The sequence below is a fragment of the Amphiura filiformis genome, chromosome 14 (genome assembly GCF_039555335.1).
Source record: "Amphiura filiformis chromosome 14, Afil_fr2py, whole genome shotgun sequence".
Classification (NCBI taxonomy): Eukaryota; Metazoa; Echinodermata; class Ophiuroidea; order Amphilepidida; family Amphiuridae; genus Amphiura; species Amphiura filiformis.
The window spans coordinates 50,688,178-50,711,997 of NC_092641.1; the positions used below are offsets into that span (position 1 = coordinate 50,688,178).

At 36.3% G+C, this 23,820-nt stretch overlaps 1 protein-coding gene and 1 non-coding gene across 2 annotated transcripts; one reads left to right on the forward strand and one right to left on the reverse strand.

Annotated features, from left to right (window-relative positions):
- The first annotated feature begins 5,723 nt into the window (after positions 1–5,723).
- On the forward strand, positions 5,724–22,920 carry LOC140170260 (uncharacterized). Its single transcript, XM_072193633.1, has 3 exons — positions 5,724–5,934; positions 20,295–20,468; positions 21,426–22,920. The coding sequence occupies exons 1-3, from the start codon at positions 5,865–5,867 to the stop codon at positions 21,749–21,751; spliced, it is 570 nt and encodes a 189-aa protein (XP_072049734.1). The 5' UTR covers positions 5,724–5,864; the 3' UTR covers positions 21,752–22,920.
- On the reverse strand, positions 8,495–8,568 carry Trnat-cgu (transfer RNA threonine (anticodon CGU)). The gene has a single exon. It is a non-coding gene; the product is annotated as a tRNA-Thr (tRNA).
- Positions 22,921–23,820: the final 900 nt, after the last annotated feature.

The window sequence follows — 23,820 nt, forward strand, 5'->3', positions numbered from 1 at the left end:
TAGCAGATGTGTCTCACCGATCTGAAAGTATATAAGGGGAAGCACAGATTCAATGAGAATTGGATATTTGGCCAATCTAAGATGGTCTTCTGCTCACTGAAAGACTCATTCGCTTCTAGGACACCTTCCATGGTTAGCAGATGTGTCTCACCGATCTGAAAGTATATAAGGCGAAGCACAGATTCAATGAGAATTGGATATGTGGCCAATCTAAGATGGTCTTCTGCTCACTGAAAGATTCATCCGCTTCTAGGACACCTTCCATGGTTAGCAGATGTGTCTCACCGATCTGAAAGTATATAAGGCGAAGCACAGATTCAATGAGAATTGGATATGTGGCCAATCTAAGATGGTCTTCTGCTCACTGAAAGATTCATCCGCTTCTAGGACACCTTCCATGGTTTAGCAGATGTGTCTCACCGATCTGAAAGTATATAAGGGGAGCACAGATTCAATGAGAATTGGATATGTGGCCAATCTAAGATGGTCTTTTGCTCACTGAACGATTCATCCGCTTCTAGGACACCTTCCATGGTTTAGCAGATGTGTCTCACCGATCTGAAAGTATATAAGGGGAAGCACAGATTCAATGTTAGTAGTTGCCAATCTAAGATAGTTATTTGCTCACTAAAATATTCTTCTGCTTCCAAAACCTTCAATGGTTAACAGACATGTTCCACCGATCTGAAATATAGAATGGAGAGCATACATTGTTAGTTGTATATGTGGCCAATCTAAGATGGTCTTCTGCTCACTGAAAGATTCATCCGCTTCTAGGACACCTTCCATGGTTAGCAGATGTGTCTCACCGATCTGAAAGTATATAAGGGGAAGCACAGATTCAATGAGAATTGGATATGTGGCCAATCTAAGATGGTCTTCTGCTCACTGAAAGACTCATCCGCTTCTAGGACACCTTCCATGGTTAGCAGATGTGTCTCACCGATCTGAAAGTATATAAGGGGAAGCACAGATTCAATGAGAATTGGATATTTGGCCAATCTAAGATGGTCTTCTGCTCACTGAAAGACTCATTCGCTTCTAGGACACCTTCCATGGTTAGCAGATGTGTCTCACCGATCTGAAAGTATATAAGGGGAGGCACAGATTCAATGAGAATTGGATATGTGGCCAATCTAAGATGGTTTTCTGCTCACTGAAAGATTCATCCGCTTCTAGGACACCTTCCATGGTTAGCAGATGTGTCTCACCGATCTGAAAGTATATAAGGCGAAGCACAGATTCAATGAGAATTGGATATGTGGCCAATCTAAGATGGTCTTCTGCTCACTGAAAGATTCATCCGCTTCTAGGACACCTTCCATGGTTTAGCAGATGTGTCTCACCGATCTGAAAGTATATGGGGAGCACAGATTCAATGAGAATTGGATATGTGGCCAATCTAAGATGGTCTTTTGCTCACTGAAAGATTCATCCGCTTCTAGGACACCTTCCATGGTTTAGCAGATGTGTCTCACCGATCTGAAAGTATATAAGGGAAGCACAGATTCAATGTTAGTAGTTGCCAATCTAAGATAGTTATTTGCTCACTAAAATATTCTTCTGCTTCCAAAACCTTCAATGGTTAACAGACATGTTCCACCGATCTGAAATATAGAATGGAGAGCATACATTGTTAGTAGTTGCCAATTTATAAGATGGTCTTCTGCTTTTCATTCAAAGGCTGCCTTTAAGGGGGTACTACACCCATGTGGTAAATTTGTGACTATTTTTGCATTTTCCTCAAAAAATAATTATACACTGGCAACAAAAGTTGTAATGTATATTATTGGGGCAAGGAATCCAATTACCAAACTGAAATTTCAGTGACTCAAGACAAGCGCTTCAGTTATATGATAGGAAATGAGGTAAATTCTAGCGGTGCCTTATTTCTGATCATAAATAACAAACCGCTTGTCTTTGTCACTGAAATTCCAGTGTAGTAATTGGATTCCTGGTACACACAAACTCTATGGGATTGCTATTTTTAGTGCGTAATCTGCTTCTGTAAAGGCTGTAAATTGGATTTGGACTCTATTTAGCATCTAAAAGACTCATGGCCTTACAGCTAAACAATTTTACTAATTGTATTTAATCATTTATGGTTGGTTTAGTCTAGAAAATACAAACTTTTCCATACAAAACTACCCGTTGTTATATTAAACACTGTAGTAAGTAATGCAGATGTCTTCAAAATCTAAAAGTTACTGTAAAATTTTAATTACTTATCCTATCATAGTCAAAGTATAGATTTTCTGAAGGGAAATGTGACGAGGAATCTAAATATGGACATATTTTTTCTGTATGAGTTAGGGGGAAAATGTTTAGGTTCAAAATATGTTGAATTGTAAAAAAATCATACTTTGGGACACCCTATATTCCGAGATTACCAAACAGCTGTGATTTTGGTTTCTTCCAAAGTCAGTTGGCACTCCATATCCTCTAACCAAATGAATGTTGTTTACTTCCAGTTTGTTAACTGTAAGTTGGTAATAAGCAATGCATTGAGTGACCCATTTTTTTATCAAAATCCTTTTTATTCCACCCTGTATAACTTGCTGGTCACCCTGTACAATGAGTTGAAATGTATATATTTGAATTGCTTATGCCTTCAGCTTTCCAAAAATGTATACTTTTGCTAGTTTAGGGTTGATAATTGTCGAGATAATCTAATTAGAAACCCGGTCGGTGTAAAATTCATAATGTCATGTAACGCTAAGGGTGGCGAGTTCAGGACACACGGCCATTTACCAGACAATGTTCAGCTCAGACTATGACCACTATCTCATATCTATGGCACAAGAAAGACGAATCGCGAAAGTCCAGTGACCGCGCCGCCCGTAAATTTTTTTCTTCGGGTGGGGCGGTTAGTGGACTTTCGCGGTCAATCTTTCTTGAGCAATCAGAGCCTGAGCAGTGATAGTTGGTAACTGAGAAAAAAACAGGTCATATTCGTCTACCTGTACTAGTTCCAATAATTGGAACTCACGGCTCCGACCGTGAGTTCCGAGGAGCTATGTGTATGTGTCGCCGCGATTTAGCGTGCATTCATCACCATATTCACATGTATATCATGGAGTAGACTTTTTGTTGCTCATAAAATCACTCAAAAATCATCTTCTTAAATATTTCTTTGGACAAAAGCTGATGCGTATAGAATAGGTTGAGCAATCACAGATGACATGCATCAGTGACTTCTAGGTTTCTAAAGCGAGTATTTTAAATACTAGAAATACTAATGCAAACTTGCCAAAATAAAACCCTGGAGGCACCCTACGGGAGTATCTACATACAACTTGAGAAACGTTCGAAATTTGTAGTTACTAGTCAACTAAATGCCTGTACTACAGACTAATGTAGGTATGCTAGGTGAATTCAAATTTGCCATCAAACTGCATCATTTTATATATCAAATTAAAGCTCTTGAGTAAACAAAGCCAAAACTGAAAATCTTTTGTCATAGCACTTTCCGTGAGCAAAGTTACATCTTGTCAAAGATTGACTTTCATCAAAAAAATTCAGCTAGCAAAACTCCCCACACCGGCATTTCGGGGGTGTTTCTAGATCTTACTCTCATTATGATAGCAGCTTTTTTTAATGGAACTGCTATCAAAATCCTCTAAAATTCCATGTCGATTGTCTTATCACCATAAAAATCATATATTTGGGTCAAGTGAAGTATAGAAAGCATATTTATGTAGGTTTCCTTCTTCGGCCAGTTGTTTTAAATTTCTATGTAAATATGCATTGACATTGTTGGCGAATTTGGCCGACTAGCAAATGTGTTAACTAAGGTTTGCCTGGGATACCTATATTATAGTATGTGTGTCGGTAATATGTCAAGAACTATTTCATGATATTTTAGAGACAATAACTAACTTGAAGAAGTTTTTATTCATACATGTATGCATGACACTGTACTCTGTATGGCAACTGCATACATGTATCACATTTTGTACATGTAAACAAGTTACATACATACGATAACATCCTTGCAAGTTCTAACTTCAGATCACAAGCTATCGGTTGTTCATACGAAAGTTAGAACATTTCGAACAAAGTGAAGTATAGAAAACATATTTGTAGGTTTCCTTCACCGACCTGTTCTCGAAAAAAAAAATCAAATTTCTATGTAAATATGCATTGTGTTTGGGCCCCGGTCCGGTTTAGGCGAATTTCGCTGACTAGCAAATTATGTGTTAAAACTAAGGTTTGCCTTGGATACCTACATGTAACTAAAGTAATGGCTAATGTCATGCATGCATGACAAACTGAATTGGATTTTTGACTTTAATGAACACGATCATTTCCGAAGTATAAGTATTTTATGACTCATTAGTTAAGACAGTGATATTCCGTTGTTATCGCTCTTTACAGTATATTTGAAGAAAAGACGATTTTATCGACATTTTGTTCAATTTCTTACAATTACACACCCATTACCTGCGAAAATTACAGCAAAATCGTTAATCCGGATGCGCTGCTGCGGTTTCGCTTGCCTATAAACAGCTCGTGTGTCACTTATGTCGGACAAGCAATGACTTTTAAAAAGTGAACGATATTTGTATGTCCAGACGGGATAAAATAGAATAAATACATAAATAAATAATATTATAAATAAATAAATAAATAAATAAATAAATAAATAAATAAATAAATAAATAAATAAATAAATAAATAAATAAATAAATAAATAAATAAATAAATAAATAAATAAATAAATAAATAAATAAATAAATAAATAAATAAATAAGGCCGTGTAAAATTAATATTTTGGTTCTCGTCCCTCCTCCTCAATTTCTGGGATTTGTCAGATTTTTTTGATTTTTTTAGATTTTTCAATTTTTTTAGACTTTGGAATGATTTATGAAATCTTCATACATATAAATAAGTTTATTAGAGAACAAGCATCAACTTCCAAGTCTTTTTGTGGTAGGCCTACTCTAGAGAGTTAATCCATCAGAATCTCACATTTGAAAAAAAAAGGGGCCTCATCGTTTCCTCGAGCACTGATAGAAAAAACCGAAAACTACTGAAAATGCTAATATTAAAATGAAAAAAAAAAAAAAAAAAAAAAAACCTCCTTCCTCATCAATTCATGAAAATCCTCTGGACGAGAACCAAAACATTAATTTTATACGGCCTAAATAAATAAATAAATAAATAAATAAATAAATAAATAAATAAATAAATAAATAAATAAATAAATAAATAAATAAATAAATAAATAAATAAATAAATAAATAAATAAATAAATAAATAAATAAATAAATAAATAAATACGAGTGGAACTTGTTGTCTATTGTCAGCTTTATCAGTTATATACAACAAAGTAACAAACTTTCTCAGTTTTTCTCCCTGAACTGCTTTTAATAACCAAATGCCCGGTAAAATATAGCAGAGTTGGTATAAATAGAATTTGATTTTGAATATGAATCAGTGGAATTGAAATTGAGTTAATTTCAATGCATTGAATTGGAATCGAATGAAAATGATTTAAACCAGAGAAAAATTGAATTGAAATTGCATCAAAATAATATTATGAAATACCGTAATTTCCGTAAGAATTGAATCTGAATTGAATTGTAATTCATTTTCTGAATCGAAATAATACTAATGAGAGAGTATATTATAATTTATAATGTATATTGTAAACACGGGTTGCTGACTTTTATTGCTGACACGGAAAAAAAATCGCTGCCCGTGTATCAATAGCTATCAATGACTTTCCAGTGGATGAACAGGCTCGCTATTAACATAAAGCTATTTATTTTTCAAGGCAGTGTACTGTGTACAGCAAATCGAATCGGCTCGTGTTTTCAGCCCGAGTATCCTATCAAAAACTTAAATTTAAGATATTCAAGATGACCACATTGGAGGCACAGTTTTGGTCTGTTTTTAGCTACGTGGGATTGGTTACTCTTGCTGTATCAGGTGCGTTGCCGTTAGTTAGTACCATTAAATAAATACACTGCACAGAAGAAAATTGTATGGTTTCATGAATTGTATCACGACCTTGAACTTGATTGCTTCATTTGCAATATTGAAAAAGAAAATGGCGTTTCTATTCAACCAGGGATCAGTTATATATAGGTCTATATATATATATCAAATTTCGTAAAATTTCTGTGACATTTCGTTCGAAATAAATTTCCAGCGCAAGTGTATAAAAATTGAGATTGCAGTGCTCCTGTATTGACGAAGTTGAAGCCCTATTCAAATACATAGAGAGCTAATTTACAAGGCTATACTGTCAGTATAAATTACAGATTTAGGCCTATGTATTTATTAAATGCCTTATTTTGTCTTTAACACGGGCTTGCGGCTGCACCACTATGTTAATCAGGGAATGCTATCTTCAGTAGATATCATTTAATCAACTGGGAATGCTATCTTTACTATATTCAGTATTGTCATTGTCACATCTATGACAATGGCAAATGTACCAAAATAGGAATTTTTATGATTTTTATACGATCGTCCGGATGAGCAAATCATCAATAGGCCTTTAGCTACATGAATTTCATTAAAAAAATAAAATTTTCGATGAGGTTTCTTTTTAATATCGACGAGTTTGTTTAATTTTTCGGATCATCCGATTCTCGGCGATTTTTTTTCCTCGATGTATAGGCCTGGGCCTTTATTTTTTCTAAATGTTTTTTTTTCTTCTTCGATATGTACATTAAATGTTTATAAAATATATATGGTCAATTCCAGCGAAAGCGGGACAAAATTATCTGTGTGTTAACTTTCCACTTTAAAATGTCCTTAATAACGGAAATCACGTTATTGATGGATGGACCATATCATGTCACGTTCAATGTGCTTTCTTTGAGCATATAGGCCTTTACTAGCAAGTCATACCAGGAGACAAGTTATGATGGCTTAAATGAATTGGCGTTACCCACGAATTCAAAGATAAAGCACCATATATGTCATTGAATGTCCTTCAATCAAAATGAAATTATTACCGTTAGAAAGAAGTTTCCATGATCTCCCATCATATGTAAAACGATTGAATTCCACCAAAGTTTGTGGACACAAGTCAATTTGGATAATAATTTTGTTACCCGGATAAAATGGTCGTTCTGAAAAACGTTAAGTGAATATGCCATAAATGACTATATCATGAAACGAAGTTTCGTACTATAATTCTGAGGTTCAAGTGATTATTTTTTACAAATACATTTTACCCATAAAATTACACAAAATCAAATTTGACGTTACCCACGTATCAAATGGTATCCACGAGTCCAGCAAATATAATTGACATAACTTAAATTACTGGATGCTGAATTTAGTTTGACAAGCGCTTAAAATTGTAAATCGTATAAATACGTTCACCGCTTAAAAAAAATATACGACGGTTTAAACTTTTGATACCCACGAATACCGAATAGATGCTAACCTTGAAAAACAAGGAGTATTTTTATTTTAAATCTAAATCAGCACATACAGGGTGTCCCAGAAAAAAATACCGAGTAAATAAAATTGAATAAAAAAAAAATAAAGTCGAGAAATAGACATCAAAATTAAAAGATTTAAAATGTACCACATAGCCTATTTTATTGTGCATCATATATTAAAATTTTATTTGATTCGGTCGACTGGTTGCGAAGAAATTAACGATTACACACTGTGCGCATCAATGCAGTTCATTCCAAGTTTTATCAACAGACACTTTTTTCATAGGGTATAAGGGACCGATCGTTATTTACGGCAGGGGGAATGGGTGTTTTGGCAAAAATATCGACAAACAATTTCGTGTTCCCCCCCTCGCGTCCGCTCAAAATTTTCGCGTTCCCCCTTGTTCTCCCAATTTTCTCCATTTAAAATTTAACAATCCCCCTCCTGGTTCAACTAAAATTTCAGGTTCCCCCTCAAGACCACACAAAAATTTCGTGTTCCCCCTAAATTTACCCATTCCCCCCTGCCATAAATAACGATCGCTCCCTAATCTTCTTCCACGGTAAACCAAACAGCTTCCGTGGTAAACCTTATAGCGCCATCACTTGATGAAAGTACGTTATTAGTAGGCGTGAGTTAAAAGCTATCTGGGCTAGAACTATTGCGACTGTAGGGGTGAGCTTGCCTACAGGTAAAAAAAATACTCGTGGCGGTTATATTACACGTCTAGTTTAGGGCAACGGGGTGGAAAGGAGGGTAGGCCTACTACGGGGATGTGCGACAGATTCGGGGTGCATTTTGGTTTATTGATGGCCCTCAATTTCATGAAAATTTGGTTTAAGAAAGATTGTTTTTATTTATTTTTTTTAAAAATTAATTTGTTTCCCAAATTTTATATCGGAAAGTGTGCCATTTTTTTATTGTTACCATGGCGTGCGATAATAAATCGGCCTATTAATATAATTTTTAAATGCTATTTAATATTTTGTTATTAATTGAAAATCTAAAATAGTATAAAATCGTATATTATGATGCAATTTTATCAGTTTCGCCGTCGAGCAATGATTAAAGGAGGAAAGAGGAAAAGTGATCCCGCCCGGGAATTGAACCCAGGACCTCTGGTTTACGAGACCAGCGCCTTAACCACTTGGCCACGGGAGCTTCATGATTAGGCAGACTGGGAATTCAACCTATAAGCGGTCACTTAGCCCTACTTCCTCCGTGCAAGTCATCCCGATGTGGCTCGGGCTTTGACAAGCGTAAATAATGCCGTCCTCACTGTAGAGGGACATAACATGTCCGCTGTTTTTCATGTAAAATCGTATATGATGCCTTAAATTAAAGTTTAAAACGTTCTTCCAATATTAATAACTATTATTAAATAATTCCTAACATCTCGGACAACACGCCCCCCCCCCCATACACACACCCCCACACCCCACACCCCTACACCAACAACCACATGCCGAGGCTTGGCGAAAGTCTACCTTGCACATCGTGCACGCGTGCGTGCACCATCCAGCATTGTCCCGCTAAAATACACTACCCTATTACGAGCAATGGAATAGCCCGTCAATCATGCACAGTGGTTGCTCCTGGAAGGAAGATTATACCCGATGTGACGCGGTTGCTCTCATGGAAGACAAGAAGGATTATACCCTTTTCCTTTTTTCATACTCGATCACCGCTTCCTAAAGTTCGAGTATCTCATTAAATTTAGTCCACATTATCTATTTTATCACAAACCGACGGTTTATGATATTCATGCTTTCACTGAAGATGAATATCAGTTTGTCCAAGAAAAACTTTGATTTCTGCAATTGGAAACTTTCCAACCATGATGCAGTCATGTCTACAGTAGAATTCATCTCGACCTTTGCAGGACTTAACCCCATTAAAAGCTATTAAACCAAGATAACAATCATTGAAACAGCTCAACTGATTAAATCGGATTTTCTCTGGTTGTGCACAAGTGTCTGTTTTCATGTGCGATATCGCAATAAAGCTGGTATTCATAGCTTCAGTTGGGTAACCGATTATAAAGGAAACGAAAGGAAACAATGGTATGTGTACTTTTGTTCACGAAATGTAAACCAGCATTCTTGAAAATGAGCAACATAATGATTGTTGACTTAACACGGTTTTGAAATAATTTCTTCATATTTTTGGTGTTATCTGTCGTTTACATATCCTTCCTAAAACACAAAAGTACGACCCTCTCCAAACATCTAAATTAGCTAAAAATTTAGGACATGTTACAAAACTATATTTTCTAGAACATATTTAGAATAGTTAAAATGTAGCTTGTACCGTTTTTTGTGGCATCCTTCAGAAGTGAGCGGTCCGATACCAATATTTTCGGTCAAATCTCCATTCAATTAACACGGGGAGTTGGCTAGCTATGCCTTGCCCTCACTCATATTTTACAAAAGTGCGACTATTTCTGAACATCTAACCTAGCTGTAATTTTAAGTCATGTTAGAGAAATATATTTGCTAGAAGTTTGGAGAATAGCTAAGATATTGGCTGGTTATTTTTCACACAGTGATGTTAACTAGGCAAGTGCCCATTCTTCCAACGTACATCATTTTTAGAGGTCACGCGTCAATGGTGAGAGCACTGTGTATTGTGTATAGGATAACGGACAGTAACTGCAGTATGCTTTAATTCTTTAGGTTGTGCAAATAACTATCTACCAAAAACGTTGACAACGTAAAGAAATCAGCAAGTTTAAAAAACCCACCTCGGCTCACTTTTTGAAACTTGGTCCCATTTGTAAAAGGTATTGATTTAAACTTTATCATATTTATATAAATTTAAAACATTTCCAGAAGTGTAGTAGGCTTGTAATCTTGTTGGAAACGATGTATTCTGTTGAAATAAAATAAAAACACTGATTTGGTATTCAAAATGGGACCAAGTTAAAAAAAAGTGAGCCGAGGTGGGTTTTTTTAAACTTGCTGATTTCTTTACGTTGTCAACGTTTTTTGGTAGATTCTTTTTTTTATGAATGTAGCCAAGCAGCCCCAAGCTTGGAAAGTCATCAGGTTACAAAGTGCTCCATAAAACGAATAATAGATGTTTGAAGTTGCTGTTCTTGATTTATGACAATAAATAATTAAACAAAACTTTATCAGTCGTTTATTTTTAAAACTTGCTCGTCACGCGTGACTAAGGCGTACACAATGATCAATATATATTTTAATATATGACTTTAATTATTCAAGGCAACGTAAATATGTAAAGAAAATGTAAATATGAACAACACACACCCAATGGTGGAACTGGTAAATGCGCATATATTTAAGCCTATACTACGGAAGCGTCTAAATGCCCCGACTGGGCAAGATAATCGTGTTTGAATGTTTGTGGTTCTTTATAGCCCTGCGGGCAATCTACTTGGCTATCCAAATTTCGCGGTTTGTGGTTCTTTGTAGCCCTTCGGCGCAACCTAGTTGAATATTCCTATTAAGCGGCGGTTGTCGGCGATCTTTCGTGGTTTGTGGTTTTCATCAAGCCCTGCACTCTATCGGGAGCTAGTTTATAGTTTAAGCTTGTTGGATATCCATATTGCGGGGTTTGTGGTTCTTTGTAGCCCTGTGGGTCAATCTAGTTGCATATCCAAATTTTGCGGTTTGTGGCTCTTTATAGCCCTGTGGGGCAATATAGTTGGATATCAATATTGAGCGGCAGTTGTTGACGATCTTTCGCGGTTTGTGGTCTTAATTTGTTGGATATCCATATTTCGCGGTTTGTGGTTCTTTATAATCTATAAGCCTGCGGGCAATCTAGTTGGATATCCAAATTTCGCGGTTTGTGGTTCTTTGTAGCCCTGCGGACCAACCTAGTTGGATATGCCTATTAAGCGGCGGTTATCTGCGATCTTTCGTGGTTTCAATTTCCCTTATCAAGCCCTGCCCTCTATCGGGAGCTAATTTATAGTTTAAGCTTGTTGGATATCCATATTTCGTGGTTTGTAGTTCTTTGTAGCCCTGTGGGGTAATCTAGTTGCATATCCAAATTTCGCGGTTTGTGGCTCTTCATTTCATTTTATTTCATTTTATCGCGGTTTGTGATCTTAATTTGTTGGATATCCATATTTCGCGGTTTGTGGTTCTTTATAATCTATAGGCCTGCGGGCAATCTAGTTGAATATCCAAATTTCGCGGTTTGTGGTTCTTTATAGCCCTGCAGGGCAATCTAGTTGGATATCAATATTGAGCGGCAGTTGTTGGCGATCTTTCGCGGTTTGTGGTCTTAATTTGTTGGATATCCATATTTCGCGGTTTGTGGTTCTTTATAATCGATAAGCCTGCGGGCAACCTTGTTCGATATCCAAATTTCGCGGTTTGTGGTTCTTTGTAGCCCTGCGGGGCAATCTAGTTGGATATCCCTATTAAGCGGCGGTTGTCAGCGATCTTTCGCGGTTTGTGATTTTAATTTCCCTTATCAGGCCCTGCCCTCTATCGGGAGCTAATTTATAGTTTAAGCCTGTTGGATATCCATATTTCGTGGTGTGTGATTCTTTGTAGCCCTGCTGGGCTATCTAGTTGGATATCCAAATGTCGCGGTTTGTGGTTCTTTATAGCCCTGCGGGGAAATCTAGTTGGATATCAATATTTTAGCGGCAGTTGTTGGCGATCTTTCGCGGTTTGTGATTTTAATTTGTGACAATTTATAATTAGAGTCACGCGGTAGCCGTGACCAGCAAGTTTAAAAAAAAAAAAGACTGATAAAGAAGACTAATAACAGATGCTCCCGCGAGACTATATTTACACCTAACATTAAAACACTTGACTTCTATTGTTCGATGTTATTTTTCGCTGGGTACAAAATGTATCTAAAACCATGCTAAATGTTATTTACAGTCCCAGGTGTAATATCTTGACAACTCATTAATTCAAAAAGGGCACCAATCCTACAGTCAATCATTGTTCGTAATAAACAAATATTTTTGCTTCCATTTCACGCGGTATTTCATAGCGAAAATTAGTGGCAAGTCATACTGATCCAGAATTTTTAGACACTGCTACAGGTCTACCTGGTTATCACCTTCACACTACTTTTTCAGATTCACTTCCAATTATACCCTAGCAATTTCTGATATACCGTACATACAAATTCCGAACCCCATTCGCCAAAAAATCAAGTTTTTCACAATTCTTTTGTTCTTTTCGGACGACACATCAATTCATATAATAAATATTGTACATCGACACGCTGTTTCACAGCCGATTCCCGTGGTCTAATGGTTAAGGCATTGGACTCCTGTTCCGGGGACTCGAGTTCGAAATCCGATGACCAACTTTTTTTTTTTCAATTTTTTATTAAACAATTAATTTTCGTTCATCACGGATAACATAATTTCAGTAGCGTAGCCATGTATCCATGTACTGTAGCCGTTAGCGAACAAATAATAAAACAAAATCTGAATAACACAAGAAACTACATCAGGATAACAATACTAGGATATGTGCAATACCACGTCACTAATTTGGATATCCAACAAATCAAAACCACAAACTGCAAAAGACCAACAACTGCCGCTCAATAGAGGCATCCAGCAAGATTGCCCGCAGGGCTTCAAAAACCACACACAGCGAAGTATAATAGTTATCCAACATCAAAGCAAGATGTTTTATTCTCAGGGAAATTGTTAATTATATTAAGAACCTGTTAAAAAACACCACTGCACAGTGTCATACAACATCATCAATGATAGAGACCAGTTCTATCCTATCCATGTACTGTAGCCGTTAGCGAACAAATAATAAAACAAAATCTGAATAACACAAGAAACTACACCAGGATAACAATACTAGGTTATATGCAATAGGGGCCTACCACGTCACTAATTTGGATATCCAACAAATTAAAATCACAAATTGCGAAAGACCAACAACCGCCGCTCAATAGAGACATCCAGCTAGATTGCCCCGCAGGGCTTCAAAAACCACACACCGCGAAGTATAGTTATCCAACAAGCTTAAACTATAAATTAACCCCCGATAGAGGGTAGGGCATGAAGAATGAGGGAAATCAAAACCACAAACCGCGAAAGACCGCCAACAACCGCCGCTTAATAAGGAAATCCAACTAGATCTACAAATCTAAATAACTATCAACCGCAAAATTTGGATATCCAACTCAGGGCTACAAAGAACCACACACCGCGAAGTATAGTTATCCTACCCCCGATAGAGGGTAGGGCATGAAGAATGAGGGAAATAGTAAAACTACAAACCGCGAAATACCGCCAACAACCGCCGCTTATTATAGGGAAATCCAAATCCCCGCAGGGCTACAAAGAACTATCAACCGCAAAATTTGGATATCCAACTAGATTGCCCCGCAGGGCTACAAAAACCACAATCATTAAAACATAATTATCTTGCTAAGTCGTGGCACTTGTTCATATTTACGTTTTCTTAGTTGCCTTGAATATTTAAAGTATATTAAAATGTATATGTATCCCTATTAACATTACAGTCACGCGGTAGCTGTGACCAGCAAGTTTTAATGAATAAACGGCTGATAAAGTTTTATTAAATTATTTAATGTCATAAATCAAGGATAACATAATTTCAAACATCTATTTTTCGTTTTATTCGTTTTATGGAGTACTTCGTAACCCGATGACTTTCCAAGCTTAGAGCTGCTTGGCTACATTCATAAAAAGAAAGAAAATCCACCAAAAAACGTTGACAACGTAAAGAAAGCAGCAAGTTTAAAAAGCCCCCACCTCGGCTCACTTTTTGAAACTTGGTCCCATTTTGAATATCAACAGCAAATCGGTGTTTTTAACGTTTAAACAATAGTATCATTGCCATTAACATGCCTACTTGTTATTCGTCTAATTCAATCATTGATCATGAACTTAATAATTATTATAAAACAAAACATAGGCCTATAGAATATTGGCCAAGAACAACACAATAACCTTTCTGATCGTTCCAGAATGCTAACAACTTAATATCACATCGGCACATTAAAGATACATAACACTTATGGAAATGTTTTAAGTTGATAATTATGACAAAGTATAAATCAGTATCTTTTACAAATGGGACCAAGTTTCAAAAAGTGAGCCGAGGTGGGGGCTTTTTAACTTGCTGCTTTCTTTACGTTGTCAACGTTTTTTGGTGGATATTTATTGCAAATATAATTTCAGATTGAGCTGTGAACAGAGCCACTGATAAATGTGTTTTAAATGACGAAGATGTCATGATAGTCAGGCATGGTGAAAGCATCTGCATGGTGAAAGTAGGCCTAGACCAAGGCCTAAATGTGAATAAAAAATCAAATATGTTTGTTTGATGAAAAAAAATATAGTATCATAATAGCAATGGATGTTCGAGATGGTGTTATTCTTGATTTCTGACAATAAATTGGTTAATAAAACATTAAAAAAAAAGTGGTGGGAAGTTTCGAACTTGAGCAAAAATTCATATATGGATTAGAAGTCCAGGACCTTAACCGCTTCGCCACGGGCACGACCCGATATAAATACGTGTGAAAGTGGAGTATTTATTAATATGAATGTATGCTGTGGTCCGGAGAGAATAAAAGAATTGCGAAAAACTTGATTTTTTGGCGAATGGGATCCAGAATTTGTATGTAGGGTATCCAGGAAAATGCTAGGGTATATTTTGAAAGTGAATCTCAAAAGGGAGTGCGACAGTGACAGCCATGTATGGCTGTAGCAGTGTCGAAAGATTGACGTTCGTATTGACGAACGGTTGAAGCCCTATTCAAATACATAGAGCTAATTTACAAGGCTATACTGTCAGTATAAATTACAGATTTAGGCCTATGTATTTATTAAATGCCTTATTTTGTCTTTAACACGGGCTTGCGGCTGCAAAGCCTTTGCATCGGGGCCGGCCTGAGATTGGAATTCCAGTTTCCTTTCTCACGAAGTAAGGGCTTAGAGTAAAATTGTACACTTGTGTTTGGGAGTGGCCTTCTCTCTTTTCTCTTTTTCCTAGCTATTTTCTTCCATTTCTTGCTTTGTTTATCAAAGCTATCTAGGCCAGCATGCATATATTAGCCTACACTGGCTATTCAGGCTTGTGCATTTGTATGAGCTTGGAACGGTCCATGGTTTTCCGTGGATTAGCATGTGTTCCTCACGGACCAACTTGGGTAAACAAACAAACAAACCACTATGTTAATCAGGGAATGCTATCTTCAGTAGATATCATTTAATCAGCTGGGAATGCTATCTTTACTATCTTCAGTATTGTTATTGTCACATCTATGACAATGACAAAGGTACCAAAATAGGAATTTTTATGATTTTTATACGATCGTCCGGATGAGCAAATCATCAATAGGCCTTTAGCTACATGAATTTCATTAAAAAAATAAAATTCTCGATGAGGTTTCTTTTTAATATCGACGAGTTTGTTTAATTTTTCGGATCATCCGATTCTCGGTGATTTTTTTTTTCCTCGATGTATAGGCCTTTATTTTTTTCTAAATGTTTTTTTTTCCTTCTTCGATATGTACATTAAATGTTTATAAAACATATATGGTCAATTCCAGCGAAAGCGGGACAAAATTATCTGTGTGTTAACTTTCCACTTTAAAATGTCCTTAATAACGGAAATCACGTTATTGATGGATGGACCATATCATGTCACGTTCAATGTGCTTTCTTTGAACATATAGGCCTTTACTAGCAAGTCATACCAGGAGACAAGTTATGATGGCTTAAATGAATTGGCGTTACCCACGAATTCAAAGATAAAGCACCATATATGTCATTGAATGTCCTTCAATCAAAATGAAATTTAATAAAACATTTAAAAAAAAGTGGTGGGAAGTTTCGAACTTGAGCAAAAATTCATATATGGATTAGAAGTCCAGGACCTTAACCGCTTCGCCACGGGCACGACCCGATATAAATACGTGTGAAAGTGGAGTATTTATTAATATGAATGTATGCTGTGGTCCGGAAAGAATAAAAGAATTGTGAAAAACTTGATTTTTTTGGCGAATGGGATCCAGAATTTGTATGTAGGGTATCCCGGAAAATGCTAGGGTATATTTTGAAAGTGAATCTCAAAAGGGAGTGCGACAGTGACAGCCATGTATGGCTGTAGCAGTGTCGAAAGATTGTGGATATCTGGGCCGATATTCATAAAGCCTTGCTAAATTAGCAACCAACTAGTGCTTAGCAAGATGCTAAATCCACTAGTTGATAGCTACGTAGCAATCAACTAATTTCTTATTCATAAAACCTTGCTAAACACTTTGCTAACTAGCTATCAACTAGAAATATTTAGCTGATAACTTATTTGGGTGTTTTGGGTGATATGGCCTTCAACAGTTGTGTAACATCTAATACAATAGGCTTATATAATACATGTCTATTATACTTGAGCTCTGAACCACAGTCAAAATGATCAAAATGTAATGACTCATTGCTGATGGTCTTCATTGAGATTTCGTTAATAAAATTACATGTGTATTTTGTAAGCTATATAGGCCAACAAGGTTGTTACGGCAAATTAAATTAAAAAAGATACTCTGAACAAGTAAAGTTCATATACATGTTAAGTCCTTGGTTTGTTGTAAAACATACTATACATACTATATTGCTTCATCAAATAGAAAACAACATGCATCCACTTAACGCTGCTCATTTAGCTTCATGAGCAACACTGTGTAAATAATATTAGATAATTTAATAGCATATGATATATCTTGCTTGTTGTCCTGATAAAAGCCAAGCATGATTTATCTTTATCAAATTGACATATAATTTGTTATTGAAAATAAGTCATGCATCTTTACCAAAGAGAACATTGGTAACATGTCTCCAAAATATATATTTACGTATCAAACAATTGAACAGAATTGCTTCGATTGAACATATCTGCTTAACTAAAGATTACTTGCTATATCATAATCATTTTTCTTGTGCAAATTTGGTTAAACAATACTGGCTTAGTTCAATGTTTATTCATTCACCCTAAATTTGTTGTGTGTTTTTAAGACAGTTTCTTATGTGTAAAACACACTGAAGACCTCAGAAACAGAATATTCTGAGAACATTATTTTTCATAATTGACAACAGTTAATATGAAATTAAAACAATAAATCATGTCAAACTTAGTTCAAAATCATTAAGACTAGTTGTCAACTAGTGACTTAGCGCTGCCCCAGATCAACTCTAAGTTTTGGCAAAATTTTAGAATGTTGCTAACTCTAACTGGGTTTTATGAATAAGAATTAGCAATCAGCTAGGCTTAGCAGCTTGCTAAAGTCAATTTTAGCTGTCAACTAGGCCTAGCGTGGTTTTATGAATATCAGCCCAGTATGATAAGCTATGATTTTCCACTAATGTTGGCTATGAAATACCGCGTGAAATAAAGCAAGAATGTTTGTTTATTATCAAACAATCGGATTGACTGTATGATTGGTGTAACTTTTTGAATTAATGAGTTATTAAAATGTTACACTTTGGACAGTAAATAAGATTTAGCATGGTTTTAGATATATTTTGTACCCAGCGAAAAATATCATAGAACAATAGCGTTTTGTTTCGTGTAAATATAGTCCCGCGGTGCATCTGTTTATTCTTCTTTATCAGTCGTTTTTTTAAAAACTTGCTGGTCATGCTACCGCGTGACTCTAATGTAATATTTTAACTTTGCAAAGAACATTTGAGCCAAGAATGACAATGATCAAGGGCTTACAGCTTTTCGTGTAATTTTTGATACCAAGCAACATTAATGTTGAAGTTTAACAAAAGTTCATCTTTGCATTACAAATTCTTGGAAATATTCCAAAAACATTTATGTGTGTGAGAATTGTTTAAGCCAGCTGTAATTCTTTATGCAATAATTCTTTATGCAACATTTATATCAACATTAATGAAAACAAAAAGATATTTACAAGTACCAAGCATCATCGTAGATGCAAGCTTTCATTTTCAATATCATGCAGGTTTTTAAATTTGAACAAAACATAATTAAATGTTTGCAAGAAATATATTGTTTAAAAAGTAAAAATAAGGATTTCACAGAACAAAATATGAAACACATTGACAGTTAACCACTAGTGCGCATTGTGTTGAATGATCTTACTTTCAAACTTGGAATGAAGTGAATTGACGCATGCGTTATTTAATCGCTCTTTTTATTCGCAATTAGTCAACCGGTTTCAGACAAATTGGCGTGTAAGATGCTAAATAAGATGGGCTATACGCTGAGGTTACGATTTTTGGATTCTGATATCTATTTCTCGGCTTACGTCCAAATTCATTCGCCCGGTATTTTTTAAGGGACACCCTGTATTCAAGCCATGGGTATGCTATAATTTTTACAGTACTTACAGTTTATGCACCTAGGAAACGCAAACCCCAAACGGTACCATAGTACTTATAGCTTTACCCACGAGGCTTTACCCACGAATCCAAGGATTTACTCGTAAATTAGATGTTTCTTATTGATCTTATCATTTTGAAAACATGCGAAATAGGTTCCAAAACAGTCTTGTTTAATAGCGTCCTCTTGAGGGTATACTGAAGCTGTATCGTGAGGTTTTGATTGATTATCCTAAATTACCATTTTTTTTTTGGGTGAATGCAATTGGTTAGAGAAACATGAATCATTGAAACACAACGGAGAAATAACCACATGATGAATTCCAACCTTCTGTAATATTTTCTATTTTGCCGCTTACCAATACATACCTTCAAAATATGTGTTTTGGTTACCCACGAATGAGTATACTTAAATTATAGTTAACAATGTCTTGATAGTGTTTTAGTTCATCATGTTCATAGGAACCATCAAACACGATCTAATAGAATATTGCTGCATGCAAATATGGAATGAATTTACTTAAAACAATAATATAAAACTGTTTGCTCTGTCTATTTGAATTTGGCAACTTCATTATTCTCATAATTTTATACCCAATATGCCATAATGATCAATTCTAAATATTCCATGTAGTTTGTATTTTGATTAAAATAAATTTTAGTGCCATCATTGTATCCTGAATTATTGACATACGGAAAAGTAGTTTTTATTTTTATTAAAACATTAATAGGAATTTGCTAATTTTCAGACGCTGTTACCCCACGAATCCATCCGAGGTCCTCATCCTGCGACGAGATACAAAATCTAACTTTATATTTCTATCAAGCATTTATTCTAATCTTTCGAACTAATGCAGTAATGTTAAAGGACAGCCACTTTGGAAAGAGCTCAAACTATACTTTTTTCAAATCCTTATGAATTTTTCAACAAGATATGGGCAATTTTTGAATGTGACACAGGCGCGTATATCCAGCATCACTTCTCTTTCCCCTCTCCCCCTTTCCCTTCTCTTTCTCCCCTCTCCTCTCCCTTTCTCTTCTCTTTCTCCCTCCTTCCCTTCTTCCTCTCTTTCTTCCATTCTTCTCGTCCCCCTTTTCCTGCTTCCCCCCCGGGGCTTCCCCGTCCCCATTTTAAGGTGTGGGGGCAGTCTGCCCCCGCTGGCTACGCTAGACCTACTGATGTGACCAGGCCCGTACGCAGGATTTTTTTTGGGGGGTGCTGATTTTGAACAAGTGGACTTTTTTTCCAAAGGGGGGCGATTTTGTGAAAAGTGGACTTTTCCCCCCAAAGTTGGACCTTTTTTGACCAAAAACCGTAAAAAACCCTGATTTTTTGCTCGCTACGCTCGCTAATTCTTAAATTTTGGGACTTTTTGTATACTTTTGCACATTTGGGGAGGTGCGGTCGCACCCCCCGCACCCCCCCTGCGTACGGGCCTGGATGTGACCCATGTATAAACTTTGACGACATTTTTCTCTGTGTATTTAAAAATGTTATTAATACTGGTTGGTCAATGGTTTACCTCATTGTACCTTGTTTTATATCTATAAGTGAGCGGAGACCGGTGGTGCTACCACTGTACTACCGTGCGGGACGCTCGGCCACAATGCAAGCTGATGGAAAACTCTACTTTTGATTGTTTCGGAGCAATAAACGAAACGGGCGGATGTCGATCAGATGAGTACAGTTTAATACAAGTACAGTTTCAGCATTTTACAGATGAAGGTAAGAACTTAAAGCCATAATGTGTGATTTGCTACACAACGCCCTCATTTTTTTCCGAATTTCTACTTTTTGCACAATTGTAGTGTAATGGCCATTGGTGGAACATGACCTATGAAAGAATACGCCTGAAGTGCTTTAATAAAATTGAACATTATAATAAAACCGGGTATCTCCAGTTTTATTCTGAGCTCACCACATCCCATCAGCTGCGTATAGCTCCGCCAATAATCATGATAAATAATACACGACTGGCGAAATTATACACGCATTTACGCGCTGTACGTCGACTTGATACATAAACTGTGTGTATCGCTATTCGCGAATGTAGTCTTGTTTGAATCCCACAGCTGCGTGAAGCTCCCGATATTACCATGATAATAATAATCGGTGAACTAATATACACGCATTGTAGGCGCTGGAATGGATACCAATTTGACCTTTTGTTTAACGTTTGGCTCGGAAAAAGGGGACAAAACAATGCGATAAGTAGCTATCAGTAAAAACTAACATTTAAATAGGAATCTATTTTTTGTGCAAATCACACATTATTGCTTTAAGGGGGGGTTACGTATCTCTAAGAACAATATTTCGTTATGGACTGATTCATAGTATGTCATCCGTAAATTACACTCTAAGATAAAAAGGTTCTGAAAAGGTTCTTAAGTTGTCCTCTCATTAGAATCCTCGCAGGAACCAAAAATGGTTCCGAAACCGTCGAAAATGGCATGCACCAAGAATGTCATACAGAACTGTTTTCGGTTCTTTAGAGAACCTTTAAGGGTTTTTGAAAAAGCTTGAAAAGTAAAGAACCTTTTTGAGAGGTTCAAGTGGGAGGATTCTTCTGAGAGGAAAAAAGGTTGTATTTAGAACCTTTAAAAGATCCTCATATTGTTTTTTCAAATCCGAGCAGACGATAAAAATTGATCTTGTTATCTTCTACTAATTCTTTCTATACAGGTCCGTATGCAGGCGATAAAGGAGCCGCAGCTACTACCTTTAAACCATCATGTGGGGATGGTAAGGGAAGTCGTATATTCTCAGCATCAGAGTCAGCATCTCACTTCTGCGACAGTGAGGAAATATTGTTCAACGAGTTTCAAGATGCCGCAGATGGTTTTAAGTATGTCAATAGCACAGAGCCGATAACAGGGATAATTAATGGAACTGTTTGCTATTGTCAGACATCTCCGTGTCCGACCGCCAAAGGAAATACCCATGGCATTTCGTATGCAGTAATCATTGTAAATGTGGTTTTTGTTATTATGGCGAGGTGTAACTTGTAATATATGATTATAGATTTGAGATGTTGCGATTTCCTTACGCCTAGATGTTTACACCCGTCTGACTATTTAAAGCCATATTGTAACCTTTGCTGAGAAGGACGCCGTCAATATTTGTCAAAATTCTGTTCTTTACAGGATTGTAATGTACTTTATTAAAGTAACATACGCTCAAAAAATCAAAGACTTTAGGTGCTGTAGTTTTTTAATAAAACGCAGGAACCGTCGTTTAATTATTACGATGGATACATTAGACGAACGCTATAAAACAATAATATTTGAAACCATAGAATATAGAAAGTATTATATACTTCATTAATATATTCTTGTTCATTGATTTGTTAAAAGTGGATCACATGACCAAAAATAGTTCTACCATCAGTACTCCTATCCGTAAATAGTACCTCTAAGCCGTAAATAGTATTTTCAATGTCCCGGATGAGCCGTAAATAGCACCTCCAAGCCGTAAATAGTACTTTTGACCATGCCTTCCGCGTGCGCGCATTCGATGCGACGGAACAGTTCACGCACGCGAAACTGCCATAGCGTCATTTCGCACTGCTGTAATTGGTTAGCCCGATTTTAGGCTATTCGATTTTTAGAAGGGTAGGTTGTGCTTAAATTAGCCGTGCTGTTCACTCAGGATAGAAGCGGGAGAGTCAAAACGTCAAATAATTTTCTTTTAACAAATCAATGAACAAAGAACATATTAATGAAGTATATAAAACAAATATATACTGCCTTTATTCGAAGTTCTGGTTAAACTATGGTCCCTCGTTGAGATCAATTAATACTATTTTCCTTCGGGGCTGCGCCCCTCAGGAAAATAGTACTATTGATCTCACCTCGGGCCCATAGTTTTAACTAGAACCTCTCATGGCAGTATATATTTGTATATTATTTTTTATCAATAGTGAGGTATGGGACTGGCTCGGGGTGGCTACGGGGCTTTAAAAAAGAACCACTAATTGCGAAATGTGGATATCCAACTAGGTTGACCCGCAGGGCTACAAAGAAGCACTAACCGCGAAATATGGACATCCAACAAGCTTAAACTATAAATTAGCCCCCGATAGAGGGCAGGGCTGGAATAATAGGGGAAATTATGGGGTAAAGAGTATAAAAAAGTAGGGTTAGGATTTAGGGTTAGGGTTTAGGGTTAGGGTTTAGGGTTAGGGTTTAGGGTTAGGGTTTTTAGGGTTAGGGTTTATGGTTAGGGTTTAGGGTTAGGCCTCGGACTATTATTATAATTATTATTATTATTTCCAGTCCTATGTAGGACTATAACGTGATAAGCCTGTCACATGTTATGCGCAGTTGAACTCTTGTTTTGGTCACTACTGAGTTGAGCTTTAAAATGCAAATATAACGCAAAATATTCCACCTTGCATTTTGCGTTATTTATACATAATTTGTAGAGAATGTATTATTATTATTTATTATTATTATTATTATTATTATTATTATTATTATTATTATTATTATTATTATTATTATTATTATTATTATTATTATTATTATTATTATTAATATTATAAAACTAGCGCACTATCCAGATTTCAAATTCCAGATCCGTTTGAGTCGGAACTAGAGCCGACTCCACTCTAAGGATGTTTTTATATACATTGTTTGTATGAATAACTGTGTATCACAATATTGTCGTTCTGAACGAGGACGCAAGCGGGGACGCAAGGTCATAGAGTGCGCAATTGTCCTATGTCGTTTGAGTATCTTCTAATTCCCTGAAAAAGTTATCATCAACAACAGTCTCGTAAGTAACTGGTAGACTTGCACTGATGCTACTAATTCCATTATGCCCTGTCTCTGTCCTGTTTGAAGGATTCGTGTTGCTATACGCCTCCATGTAACCATCGTTAGGTAATTGAATCTCTACATGAGACGGATCCCATTCAAGGCTTTCCCTGCGTTGTTCCACACCTTCTTTGTCCATTAATCCATCAAAGAATTGTGTAGCGCCCTCTTTGTTAGTCCTAGCGCCCTCTGTGATACATTCGTCACCGTTCGTACGATGCATATGCTGTTCTGTACTTTTAGATGCATTTCGACGGGGA

What these genes read in the sequence shown, in the direction of transcription:
- LOC140170260 (XM_072193633.1), top strand. Translation starts at nt 5,865, where the DNA reads ATGACCACATTGGAGGCACAGTTTTGGTCTGTTTTTAGCTACGTGGGA. An exon ending in GGTTACTCTTGCTGTATCAG is followed by an intron (nt 5,935 to 20,294) that starts GTGCGTTGCCGT and finishes TATATCTATAAG; the next exon opens with TGAGCGGAGACCGGTGGTGC. An exon ending in TCAGCATTTTACAGATGAAG is followed by an intron (nt 20,469 to 21,425) that starts GTAAGAACTTAA and finishes CTTTCTATACAG; the next exon opens with GTCCGTATGCAGGCGATAAA.